Source organism: Neoarius graeffei, chromosome 21, assembly GCF_027579695.1.
Source record: "Neoarius graeffei isolate fNeoGra1 chromosome 21, fNeoGra1.pri, whole genome shotgun sequence".
In the NCBI taxonomy this organism is placed as follows: domain Eukaryota; kingdom Metazoa; phylum Chordata; class Actinopteri; order Siluriformes; family Ariidae; genus Neoarius; species Neoarius graeffei.
Genome location: NC_083589.1, coordinates 38,266,217 through 38,278,863, shown reverse-complemented (window position 1 = coordinate 38,278,863; position 12,647 = coordinate 38,266,217). Strand labels below are relative to the sequence as shown.

The following is a 12,647-nucleotide window of genomic DNA, read 5'->3' as shown; positions in this document are numbered from 1 at the left end:
CCATCACTTTTCAGTCTCCAATCTCCTTCAGGTTACCCCTTCTGCAGAGTACAGTGGTGCTTGAAAGTTTGTGAACCCTTTAGAATTTTCTATATTTCTGCATAAATATGACCTAAAGCATCATCAGATTTTCACACAAGTCCTAAAAGTAGATAAAGAGAACCCAGTTAAACAAATGAGACAAAAAATATTATACTTGGTCATTTATTTATTGAGGAAAATGATCCAATATTACATATCTATGAGTGGCAAAAGTATGTGAACCTCTAGGATTAGCAGTTAATTTGAAGGTGAAATTAGATCTCAGGTGTTTTCAATCAATGGGATGACAATCAGGTGTGAGTGGGCACCCTGTTTTATTTAAAGAACAGGGGTCTATCAAAGTCTGATCTTCACAACACATGTTTGTGGAAGTGTATCATGGCACGAACAAAGGAGATTTCTGAGGACCTCAGAAAAAGCATTGTTGATGCTCATCAGGCTGGAAAAGGTTACAAAACCATCTCTAAAGAGTTTGGACTCCACCAATCCACAGTCAGACAGATTGTGTACAAATGGAGGAAATTCAAGACCATTGTTAGCCTCCCCAGGAGTGGTCGACCAACAAAGATCACTCCAAGAGCAAGGCGTGTAATAGTCACCAAGGTCACAAAGGACCCCAGGATAACTTCTAAGCAACTGAAGGTCTCTCTCACATTGGCTAATGTTAATGTTCATGAATCCACCATCAGGATAACACTGAACAACAATGTTGTGCATGGCAGGGTTGCAAGGAGAAAGCCACTGCTCTCCAAAACGAGATTGCTGCTCGTCTGCAGTTTGCTAAAGATCACATGGACAAGCCAGAAGGCTACTGGAAAATGTTTTGTGGATGGATGAGACCAAAATAGAACTCTTTGGTTTAAATGAGAAGCGTTATGTTTGGAGAAAGGAAAACACTGCATTCCAGCATAAGAACCTTATCCCATCTGTGAAACATGGTGGTGGTAGTATCATGGTTTGGGCCTGTTTTGCTGCATCTGGGCCAGGATGGCTTACCATCATTGATGGAACAATGAATTCTGAATTATACCAGTGAATTCTAAAGGAAAATGTCAGGACATCTGTCCATTAACTGAATCTCAAGAGAAGGTGGGTCATGCAGCAAGACAATGACCCAAAGCACACAAGTCATTCTACCAAAGAATGGTTAAAGAAGAATAAAGTTAATGTTTTGGAATGGCCAAGTCAAAGTCCTGACCTTAATCCAATTGAAATGTTGTGGAAGGACCTGAAGTGAGCAGTTCATGTGAGGAAACCCAGCAACATCCCAGAGTCGAAGCTGTTCTGTACGGAGGAATGGGCTAAAATTCCTCCAAGCCGGTGTGCAGGACTGATCAACAGTTACCAGAAATGTTTAGTTGCAGTTATTGCTGCACAAGGGGGTCACACCAGATACTGAAAGCAAAGGTTCACATACTTTTGCCACTCACAGATATGTAATATTGGATCATTTTCCTCAATAAATAAATGACCAAGTATAATATTTTTGTCTCATTTGCTTAACTGGGTTCTCCTTATCTACTTTTAGGACTTGTGTGAAAATCTGATTATGTTTTAGGTCATATTTCTGCAGAAATATAGAAAATTCTAAGGGGTTCACAAACTTTCAAGCACCACTGTATGTAGTCCACCTGTGTAGATCTTCCTCCACTCTTAAACATCACCCTGTGCTGCTCTTTCTTCTCAAAGTATGTATTGACTATTGCCAAATTCATCCTCTTTGAAAAATCAACCACCATTTGCCCTTCCACATTTCTCTCTCTTACACCATATCTGCCCATCACGTCCTCATCTCATCTGTTTCCCTCGCCAACATGTCCGTTGAAATCTGCTCCTATCAGCACGCGCTCCTCCCTCGTATACTTCCTACCATTTCATCCATCTTTTCCCAGAAAGACTCTTTCTCTTCATTCTCACATCCAACCTGTGGGGCGTACGCACACACAACATTAATTACCACTCCTTGAATCTCCAACTTCAGGCCTATCACTCTATCTGACACCCTCTTCACATCAATCACACTGTTGACCAACTCTCCCCTCAAAACAATACCAACACCATTTCTCTTTCCATCGACTTCGTAATAAAACAACTTGCATCCATCTCCAATGTTCTTGGCCTTGCTTCCTTTCCACCTCATCTCCTGCACACACAAAATGTCCAACTTCCTTCTTTCCATCATACCTGCTAACTCTCTCGCTCTGCCAGTCAGTGTTCCCACATTCAGTGTTCCTACCCTCAATTCTAAGCTCCTTCCCTTCCATCTTTCACGCTCTCTCCTAACACGCCTCCCCACTCTCTTTCTGCTTCTCCGTTTTGGCGCAACAGTAGCACACTTTCCACTGGCACCCTGTTGACCAACAGTACCAGAGGCGGTCGTTGTTAACCCGGGCCCTGATCGATCCAGTATGGTATTTCTCTTTTCATTCCGCACGTTAGATTTGGCACAGTTTTACGCCGGATGCCCTTCCTGACGCAACCCTCTCCAATTTATCCGGGCTTGGGACCGGCACCAAGAGTACGCTTATGCACCCCCAGTGGCTGGACTGCAGGTTAGGTTAATTGGTGGCTCTAAATTGACTGTATGTGTGAATGGTTGTTTGTCAGCTCTGCGATGATCTGGCGACTTGTCCAGGGTGTACCCTGCCTCTCACCCATAATCAGCTGGGATAGGCTCCAGTTTGCCTGCGATCCTGTAGAACAGGATAAGCAGCTACAGATAATGGATGGATGGGTTGTAATAAACAACATTATATAAACTTAGAAAACGCATAACCTGTGTATTTCTATGATTATGTTACATGGTGGGGCGGCACGGTGGTGCAGTGGTTAGCGCTGTTGCCTCACAGCAAGAAGGTTCTGGGTTCGAGCCCCGTGGCCGGCGAGGGCCTTTCTGTGTGGAGTTTGCATGTTCTCCCCGTGTCCGCGTGGGTTTCCTCCGGGTGCTCCGGTTTCCCCCACAGTCCAAAGACATGCAGGTTAGGTTAACTGGTGACTCTAAATTGACCGTAGGTGTGAATGTGAGTGTGAATGGTTGTCTGTGTCTGTGTCAGCCCTGTGATGACCTGGCGACTTGTCCAGGGTGTACCCCACCTTTCGCCCGTAGTCAGCTGGGATAGGCTCCAGCTTGCCTGCAACCCTGTAGAACAGGATAAAGCGGCTAGAGATAGTGAGATGAGATGTTACATGGTGTCAGTTCATAACACAGTCACAGACAACACTCTTTTACGTAAATTTAACATAATTTGCAATATGTGTCGAGTTACATTGATGAAAACTACAAATCCCATAAACACACAGTAGCGCTAATGCCCGGATGTGCACCAGGTTTCTGATTTGTCCAGATGACACCGCGATACTCAAGTTATGTAGTTCCTGAAATCGACCAAAAGTATAATATTCCCAAGTTTTACATGCGTTAGCGAAAACCTCATTCAAAAAAAAAAAAATCTTACAATACACGAGCTAATACAGAAATCCTGAGAAGTAATGGCGGACATGGCGAAAATCCTGTTTATGTCCGACTTGATGACGTACATGGCCGGCTGGGCAAACCAGTATATGGTGCGCATGCGCAGCTTACCCTGCTGTTCCAGTATGGCGCGGAAGCGAAGCGTTCCCCAGCTCCCTCAGTTTATCTTACTGATCTCTGTAATTTCTCTGCATTTAATAGCGTGTCCTTTTACCAAAGTCGAAGAGAGTTTCAACTTGCAAGCCATTCATGATATTCTTTATCACAGGTTTGATTTGGAGAAGGTGAGCACCTGGAATTATACTTTTCATAATTCTAGTGAAATGATGGTTTGTATTATTTCAGTCCTGGAGTGAGTCCTGGCTTAGTTCCATTTTGTCTTATTAGTTTGATGGAAAGTTGTTTAACATTGCTTATGGACCCAAGTCTAAAGTCTAGCATGCACTCAGATTTCTATGGGTCAGACATCCTCCATCCTGAGATCTGTTCCATTAGATTAGATTAGATTAGATGGAACTTTATTGATCCCTTTGGGAGGGTTCCCTCAGGGAAATTAAAATCCATCAATAGCATCATTATAGTATAAACAGAGAATAGAAAAGAGAGAACTTCTAGATAAATTAAGTCTTTAGAAAACTTCTAGATAAATAAATTTAAATATACAAGTATATTAGGTGGCACGGTGGTGTAGTGGTTAGCGCTGTCGCCTCACAGCAAGAAGGTCCGGGTTCGAGCCCCGTGGCCGGCGAGGGCCTTTCTGTGCGGAGTTTGCATGTTCTCCCCGTGTCCGCGTGGGTTTCCTCCGGGTGCTCCGGTTTCCCCCACAGTCCAAAGACATGCAGGTTAGGTTAACTGGTGACTCTAAATTGACCGTAGGTGTGAATGTGAGTGTGAATGGTTGTCTGTGTCTATGTGTCAGCCCTGTGATGACCTGGTGACTTGTCCAGGGTGTACCCCGCCTTTCGCCCGTAGTCAGCTGGGATAGGCTCCAGCTTGCCTGCGACCCTGTAGAACAGGATAAAGCGGCTAGAGATAATGAGATGAGATGAAAAGCTATGAAAAAAAGTCCAGAGGTATTGCACATTGTCAGACTAGGCTACTGCTCCTTCCCGTCCTCTGTCCCAGAGAGGAGTTGTACAGTCTGATGGCGTGAGGGACAAAGGAGTTTTTAAGTCTGTTCGTCCTGCACTTGGGAAGGAGCATTCTGTCACTGAACAGGCTCCTCTGGTTGCTGATGACGGTGTGCAGAGGGTGACTGGCATCGTCCATGATGTTCACTAGTTTGTCTGTAGTACCTAACTGTGTTTTCTTCCTTTCAGTATGATCATCATGAATTCCCTGGTGTGGTTCCTCGTACCTTCCTTGGACCGTTGTTTGTCTCGGTGCTCAGCGCACCTATGACCGTTTTACTCTCCCACCTTGAGGCTCCAAAGTTTTACACACAGACTATTGGTATGTGTGTCAGTTCTAAAGGACTACCCAGAGTGTGCTTTTTCAATCCAGTTTTCTTGTGCACACTGGCATGTGGTTGGTATTGATATTGTGTTCTCCACAGTGCGTACTGTTTTGGGGATGTGCGTCTGCCTGGCTCTATGGCACATGCAGCAACAGGTACGGAGACAGTTTGGATCGCTGGTCTCTGGCCTTTTCTGCCTGATGTGTGCGTCACAGTTTCACCTGATGTTTTACAGCACAAGGACTCTACCGAACATATTCGCTCTGCCTATAGGTGTGTTTTTTTTTTTTTTTTAATTTAGTTTATTTTATATATTTTTTTTAAACTGGAAGTACGTGTGCATATAACATCAAGGAATAATGTACACTGCCTGGCAAAAAAAAGTCTCTTTTTGGATTTAAATAAGCACATACACAAGAGCCCTTGGTTGGATAGTTACTGTAGTGATTAATGTGTTTCAGCTGGAAGCAATTCTTTTATCCATCACTGATGCAGTGAGTAGCTTCTCGTTTCTTAAACATGTCGGAAAATGTATCCCGTGCTCATGGAAAAGATGTTACTGTTTCAGAAAGGCTAAATAATTGGCCTGCATCAACTAAAGAAAACAACTAAGGAGATTACTGGAATTGGGTTAAGAACTGTCCAAGGCATTATTACAACCTGGAAGGATAGTGGTGAACCGTCAACTTCGTGGAAAAAAATTTTTTAAAAATGTGGTCGGAGAAAGATCCTGACTGACTATGATCAGAGATAACTTAAATACTTGAAGTTGAATCATAAAAAAAATCGACAGTAGAACTCATGACTGTTTAATAGTGAAAGTAAAAGCATTTCCACACTTGCAATGTGATGAGACCTCACAGGATTGGTACTAAACAGCTGTATGACCATAAGAAAACCACTTGTTTGAGATTTAATCAGAAGAAAAGGATTCAATTTGCTAGGAAGCATAAAGCTTGGACTCTGGAGCAATGGGAAAAGGTCATGTGGTCTGATCAGTCCAGATTTACCCTATTCCTGAGTGACGGGTATGTCAGGGTAAGAAGGGAAGCCCATGAAGCGATGCACCCATCATGCATAGTGGCTGCTGTACAAGCCTCTGAAGGCAATGTTATGATCCAGGGTTGCTTCAGTTGGTCACGTTGAGGCTCAGTAACGTTATGGGGTAATAAAATGAAGTCCGCAGACTATCTGAATGCACTAAATGACCAGGTTATCATGTCAATTTTATTTATTTAATCCCCCCCCCGATGGCACGGGATTAAAATTGGGGCTCGGATTGTGAAAAAGTGGTTCAAGGAACATGAGGAATCCTTTTCACACGTGAATTGGCCACCACAGAGTCCTGACCTTAACCCTATTGAGAATCTTTGGGATGTGCTGGAGAAGACTTTACACAGTGGTTCAACTCTCCCGGCCTCAACATGAGATCTTGGTGAAAAATTAATACAACTCTGGACTTGTTGTGACATTGCATAAGTTTATTGAAACAATGCCATGGTGAATGCATGCTGTAATGACAGCTAAAGGCAGGCCAAGGAAATATTAAAGTGCATGATTTTTTTTTTTTGGCAGGGCAGTGTATGTTATGAGAATTAGTTACTGTTTGTCGTACTAATTGCACATTACTTTTCCATGTTGTATTGTTCGGGATACAAATAGTTTATGAAGCTAAAGCTGTATGTGAACCTGACACACTTTTATTTCACAGTTTTGCTGGCATTCACATCCTGGATGGCTCAAAGGCACGGCCCGTTCATAATGCTGTCCGCTTTTGTTATCATCGTGTTCCGCTCCGAGCTGTGCCTCCTGCTCGGACTCATGCTGCTGATGTCACTTATGTCCAGGAAACTCAGTATTAAAAAGCTGCTTTATTTTGCTGTCCCTGCTGGCATTTTGTCACTGGGTAAGTGCTATTTTGAATGTACGGGCTGCTTGTTTTTATGTGCAGCTTTGCAGTAAGCGTACTTTTTATTTTTGCAGGTTTCACTGTTGGTGTTGACTCTGTGTTCTGGAGGAGGCTGCTGTGGCCTGAAGGCCAGGTTCTCTGGTACAACACCATCTTGAACAAAAGCTCCAACTGGGGAATATCCTTTCGGCCATTTAAAAACAGTCTTGTTCTGTGTATACCCTGTAACAATTGCAAGACTTTACACTATACTGTACAGTTGTGAAGTAGTAATGATTTAGTCATATTATCTCTTATCGCCCAGAAGAGGACGGCTTCCGTTTTGAGTCTGGTTCCTCTTATTTCTTTCTTCCTCATGTCGTTTTAGGAATTTCTACCTCCGCCAAGGAGGTTATGTTTTCAGTAGCGTTTGTTTGTTTGTTTGTTTGTCTGTTAGCAACATTACGGAAAAAGTTATGAACGGATTGCTCTGAAACTTTTTCCAGAGGTGTGACTGGGCACAAGTAACAATCCATTAAATTTTGGCGGTGATCCGGATCACCTTCTGGATCCCGGATTTTTTTTTTTTAAAGGATTCTTGGCGGAGATCTGCGTGGGACAGAATTTTCAGTCCCACTCCTGCATTGTGCAGTCCCGCTCCCGCAAAGAATTATGATTTTTCAGTCCCGCTCCCGCCCACGCCTGCCATATTTTGTCCCGCTCCCGCCCGCAAATCCCGCATGATGCAGACGTTCGTGTTATTTCTCACGAAAGTTCTTGTCATTGGCTTGGGGAATTAAACATGCTGAGCTCTTCACTGACCGATCCTTCACCTAGCGCACGTAGCGAGGGTGCGCGTTGCCAGGCGGCATGCGCAGCTGAGGCTTTACAGAGATACCCAACACACCTACCAAAATCTACAGTGCATATTGAGGATATTGTACATTGCACATAGCTTATGTCACTCCTCACATTTACATTTTAGGAAATACAAGTAGGCCTATAAGAAATTAATATAATTATAATTTAAAGCAGCACTTACTTCTGAAGCACTGTGAGCTTCACTAGAGGAGCTCTGCTCTTCTGCCATGATCGGAGATCTCAAACACGGAAGAGCGGAAAGGAATTGGAAACGTATGCGAGATTGGACCACATCCGCAAATTTAGGCATCTTAAAATGTTTTTATTAATGCCAAATAAAATATCCAGCACAAATTATATACGATAGACATAAATTAATAATTTATACATTTTATTTTAAACACGTTTTTAGTTAGTGGGACTGCAGCTCATCACCTCTCCCGCATTGTGCACTCCCCCTCGCGCCCGCAATGAGCTTTCAAAATTTGTCCCGCACCGCACTGCTTTGCGTCAGGTCCCGCGGGAGTCCAGGGAGTCTGCGCTCTGAGTGCTTTTCTAGTTATTCTTGGTATTGTCCCCTCTGGCTTGCTCCTTGATGATCTAAATGTTCATTTACATACCTGATGGCTGTTTGTACAGCTGCTTTCTCAGATGTCTGCTTCTAAAAGTTCTCCCACAATACCGATAACGATAATTATAAATAAATCAGTACCCTGCAGTTTGTGATTGGTGGTCACACCACACCAGACCGATAACGATACCTATAGCCCAGGCCTGGGTTTATCCGTATCGGTGAGCGTGCTTCTGGAGCCATTTTTCCAGGCCTGGACCTGATCTGGTAAAACATCTGACCAATCAGGTAATTGTTCACATGTGACGTTGTCTGAGCACATGCTGTTTTCCCCAGGCATTTTTGTACATCCTTGTTGCATCATGAAGTCACGCAATATGGATTCACGGAAAATAAAAATAATACAAAGCACAGCTCTTTTATTCACAGATGTGATTTTTCCATTAAATATCAATAGTAAACTTAAAAGTAAACAAAAAATGCAGACAAGATATTTTAATTATGAACTTTGGCAGTCCAAATGTTTAACTGTTTTTTAGATTTTTAATTTTTATTCATGATGCATCATCTGTATGAAATTGGTAACCAGTCTGTAATATACTGAAACATCCGTGACCAAGCCGTAAATTATTATTTATACTCCTGCTCCGGGGGGGAACGTATACTGGTTTGCGGTCGTCCGCATTTCTGTCTGTCCGAAACACCCTTTTTCTCAGCAACCACAAATCATAGCTACTTCGTACCAAACTTCAGCTTGGGGTTCTAACCCATGTATACTTTTTCTCCCCAATCAGGTCTGTCGCACATCAACTTCCTATTTACCGACTTAATCTATTTATGAAACGTATAGGGTGGATTTACAAAATCTTTAACTTTTCTCAGCAACTACAAATCACAACTGCTTGATATTTGGTACCGAGCTTCAGCTTGGGGTTCTATACCGCGTACACCATTTTCAGGTCTGTCACACATCGACTTCCTGTTTACCGACTGAATGTATTTACGAAACACACGGTGGATTTTGATGCTATTTCAAAATGACATTTTACCAGGATGCTATTTGAAATCCCTGGGGAGAGACACAGCTCTTTACTTGTTTCAGGGTTAATTATTTATTGAAGTCAACATTCATAAGTGTCCTATTCCTTCGATTGCCTGCATTCTGATACAAACGAGAGCGGGGGGGATACGTAAGTGAGCAGTAGCTCACAGTTGATCTTGTTAGCATCCGTATTAAAATCCGTAACCACTCTGTATTTTGTACCTTGTTTGTTTTACTTCTGTAGTCCATGACCTGTCCTTATTTTATCAACCGCTAGAGTATGTACATAGGCTGTTTAAGTCCAAGCTGTACAGCGTGACCCGGAATAATGTGCTACTACTTGGAAAAAACTTCCATGACTATTCCTAAGTTGCATGTGTTTTATTTCCCTGAGTGGCAGGACCAACCGATATTATAGTCAGGATTACAGTTGTGGTGTGACTGCTCCAGACTGGAACTGAATTCGGCCATAGGGACGGTCATAGTTGGAGTTACAGTTATCAGTGTTGTGGGACCGGGCCTTAAGTCTACTGAATAATGAGGATAGTGCAGAGCTCTGGAGAGGATACTAAAACTTTTTTTTTTTTTCTGTGTACAAAATGTGCTTACTTAATATTGCAAAAGATACTAAAGCAATACTTTTTTCCTGCTGTAACCAGTTTTAGTTATGCATGGTAAACCATGGGCATGTTTTCTTTTGATGAGTGCACAAATTTAACCAAAGCAGAATAATTTTATTAATTTGAGGATTTGTAGTAGAAAATTGATAGCCTGAAGAAAAGGGTTGCATGTTTTACAGTATATTCATGAGCTCCGTTTAGTATCGGAGTCAAATTCTACTGAGGAAGATTCTGCTTATTTTACGTTATCTAACGCCGTAATCCATGAAGATTGAGCCTAATTGTTGGATAGTTGCTAAAACACTCCTCCTGTATTTCCTTGACCATCTCCCCTCAATAAACCTCCCCTTTTCTCTGGTACTTCTATTCGGCTCTTCCTCGTGCTCTTGGTGCCACCATCATATTTGTTCCATTTGGTCTGTTGGACAGGCGGATGCACACGATGCTGATGCCCGTCGTGGGCTTCATCCTGCTTTACTCCTTCCTGCCCCACAAGGAACTCCGCTTCATTATTTACACATTCCCCGTCTTTAATGTCGTCGCGGCTCGTGGCTGTTCCTTCATGCAAGTGACCGAATGACTGGATTGACTATTTGCTGTGCTTCAGTAGAATGAATGTGTCCAATTTTCACATACTTTGTACTCTGATTTTGTGGCTTTTATTTTGGAGTTGAAGCACTTATTAATGAGTAGAGTATAATATATATAAAGTGGTGTGAAAAACCATGATTAAGGAAATGTCTCTCTCCCCCTCCCCCTTCTGTTTCAGTTTAAACAACTATCACAAGTCGTGGCTGTATAAAATGGGGTCTCTTGCTGTAATTGGCCATTTGGTGGTAAATGGTGTTTATTCAAGTATTTCATTATACGTTTCACATCACAACTACCCAGGAGGCAAAGCCATGCAGGAACTGCACATGTTAGTACCAGCTGATTCAGGTACGTTCATTCTGGTAGTAACAAATACAGGGTGTTTCAAAAAGTTTGATATTATTTGAGCTGTAAATATCCCAGAAGCTACATAGTCTCTGCAAATGAAACTGAACAGGCTTAATGTTGAGCGATAGAAGATTTATTCCTCAAAATTTGAATGAGAAATTCAAAAGGTACATGAATTCCATAAACAATTTCAGACTTTCAATATACATGCCGCCTGAGGTGCGCGCACACAGTCAACCTTCCTCTTTGAACTTTTTGTTCCATGTCCAAATCTGCACTGCAGTTGGTGCATTTTTAAAGAATTCTCCCATAAATGCACGCTGCAGTCTTGTTGGAGCGTACTCTAACGTGCACAAACGCCTTTTCTTTTCCAGTGAATGGCATTTTCTATATCTAAAAGGACAAAAATTAAACAATTTTGACCTGTTTCCACACGTGCTTTTAAAATTCAGTTAAACGAGAATTGAAGTGATATCAAATTTTTTGAAACACCCTGTAATACTTGGAAATTACCCAGAAAAATACTGTGAAATCCAGTAACATGACTATACGGATTCTCGTTAAGACGTGAACTTGCACATAGATGTACTCGCTGCACAGACAGGCGTCTCGCGCTTCTTGGAGCTGAATAGTAGGTGGAGGTGAGTAAAGATTAAAAAAAAAAAAGCTGCAACATAGTGGTGTCATACTGTATGTATGTTGAAGTACACACCCCTCCCCCCCTTTTTTTTTAATTAATCTCTCTCTCTCTACCCTGTAGGTATGATAAGAGAGAAGATCTGCTGCCTACAGACCCACTCATGAAGACGTACTCGCATATACTAATGGAGGCAAACATGACACTGATATCACTACTTGGTGGCTCTCACAAACCGCTCATCTACATCCAGGGTTACGAACGCTTGCTAGTCAACGCTTCCCAGTTTCCTCCACTCAGTGTTAAATTAACCAATAAGCTTGTGCTTCTCAAGAGTTTAACGCACTCTGAGCCTAGCTGATGTGGAAGTGCCAACCTTTCTTCGTGTCTGTGTAGGAGGTCAGAATATGCTGGTACGAGTTAACGCCTAAATGAACAATCATCTTTTTCTCCCATGATGATGATGGCAGCAGAGCTGATTGACATGAACCTGGAATGTACAGCGGCTGATGGTTGCGTACGTAGGTTGTCTGAGCTCTATTAACTGACACCTTCTGAAAGCTCCGTCCTCCTCCAGTTTCATGTTAGTAATGGTTTGTCTGGTGCTCAACTTTTTTTTTTTTTTTCCCCTCCCCCTGCTTGAAATATTCAGCACCTGTGTGTGCTGTCGAGCTACAGGGTGAATGTTTTGTTTTGAGTTCATTAATGTGAAATAAAATGTCTTTTGTTCAACTTTGGCTAATATTTGTATACTTGCCTATTAAGCACTTTTTATATATTTACTGGGGAGGAATTAGTGGTGTGCGAACATCGCACGGTTTCTACAAAGGGTCAGATTTGTAAAAGGACTACTGAAAATGCAATAAACTGGAAGTAGTCATTTTTATTCTTTTCCCCCAGTCTGAGACTACACATTATTCCTCTTCATTAGCATTTATACTGAGACGGTTAATGCCATGAATTTCAGATTAGATGTCCACGTATTTTTTTTTGTCATTCTTTTGTCAACGGTTGGAGCTGAGTGAACACGGTGTTTACTCAGACTGTGATACCACACTACACCCATTCTCGACACTCAAGAAAAACTGGTTTGTGTGGGCCGAATGTGTAATTGCCTAC

At 42.3% G+C, this 12,647-nt stretch overlaps 1 protein-coding gene across 1 annotated transcript; it reads left to right on the top strand.

Moving 5' to 3' along the window:
- The first annotated feature begins 3,623 nt into the window (after positions 1-3,623).
- alg12 (ALG12 alpha-1,6-mannosyltransferase) lies at positions 3,624-12,260 on the top strand. The gene is made up of 9 exons (XM_060903076.1): positions 3,624-3,798; positions 4,834-4,966; positions 5,070-5,243; positions 6,682-6,876; positions 6,954-7,058; positions 10,294-10,516; positions 10,722-10,891; positions 11,457-11,532; positions 11,652-12,260. Exons 1-9 carry the CDS (start codon positions 3,640-3,642, stop codon positions 11,887-11,889), a joined length of 1,473 nt encoding a protein of 490 aa, XP_060759059.1. The 5' UTR covers positions 3,624-3,639; the 3' UTR covers positions 11,890-12,260.
- Positions 12,261-12,647: the final 387 nt, after the last annotated feature.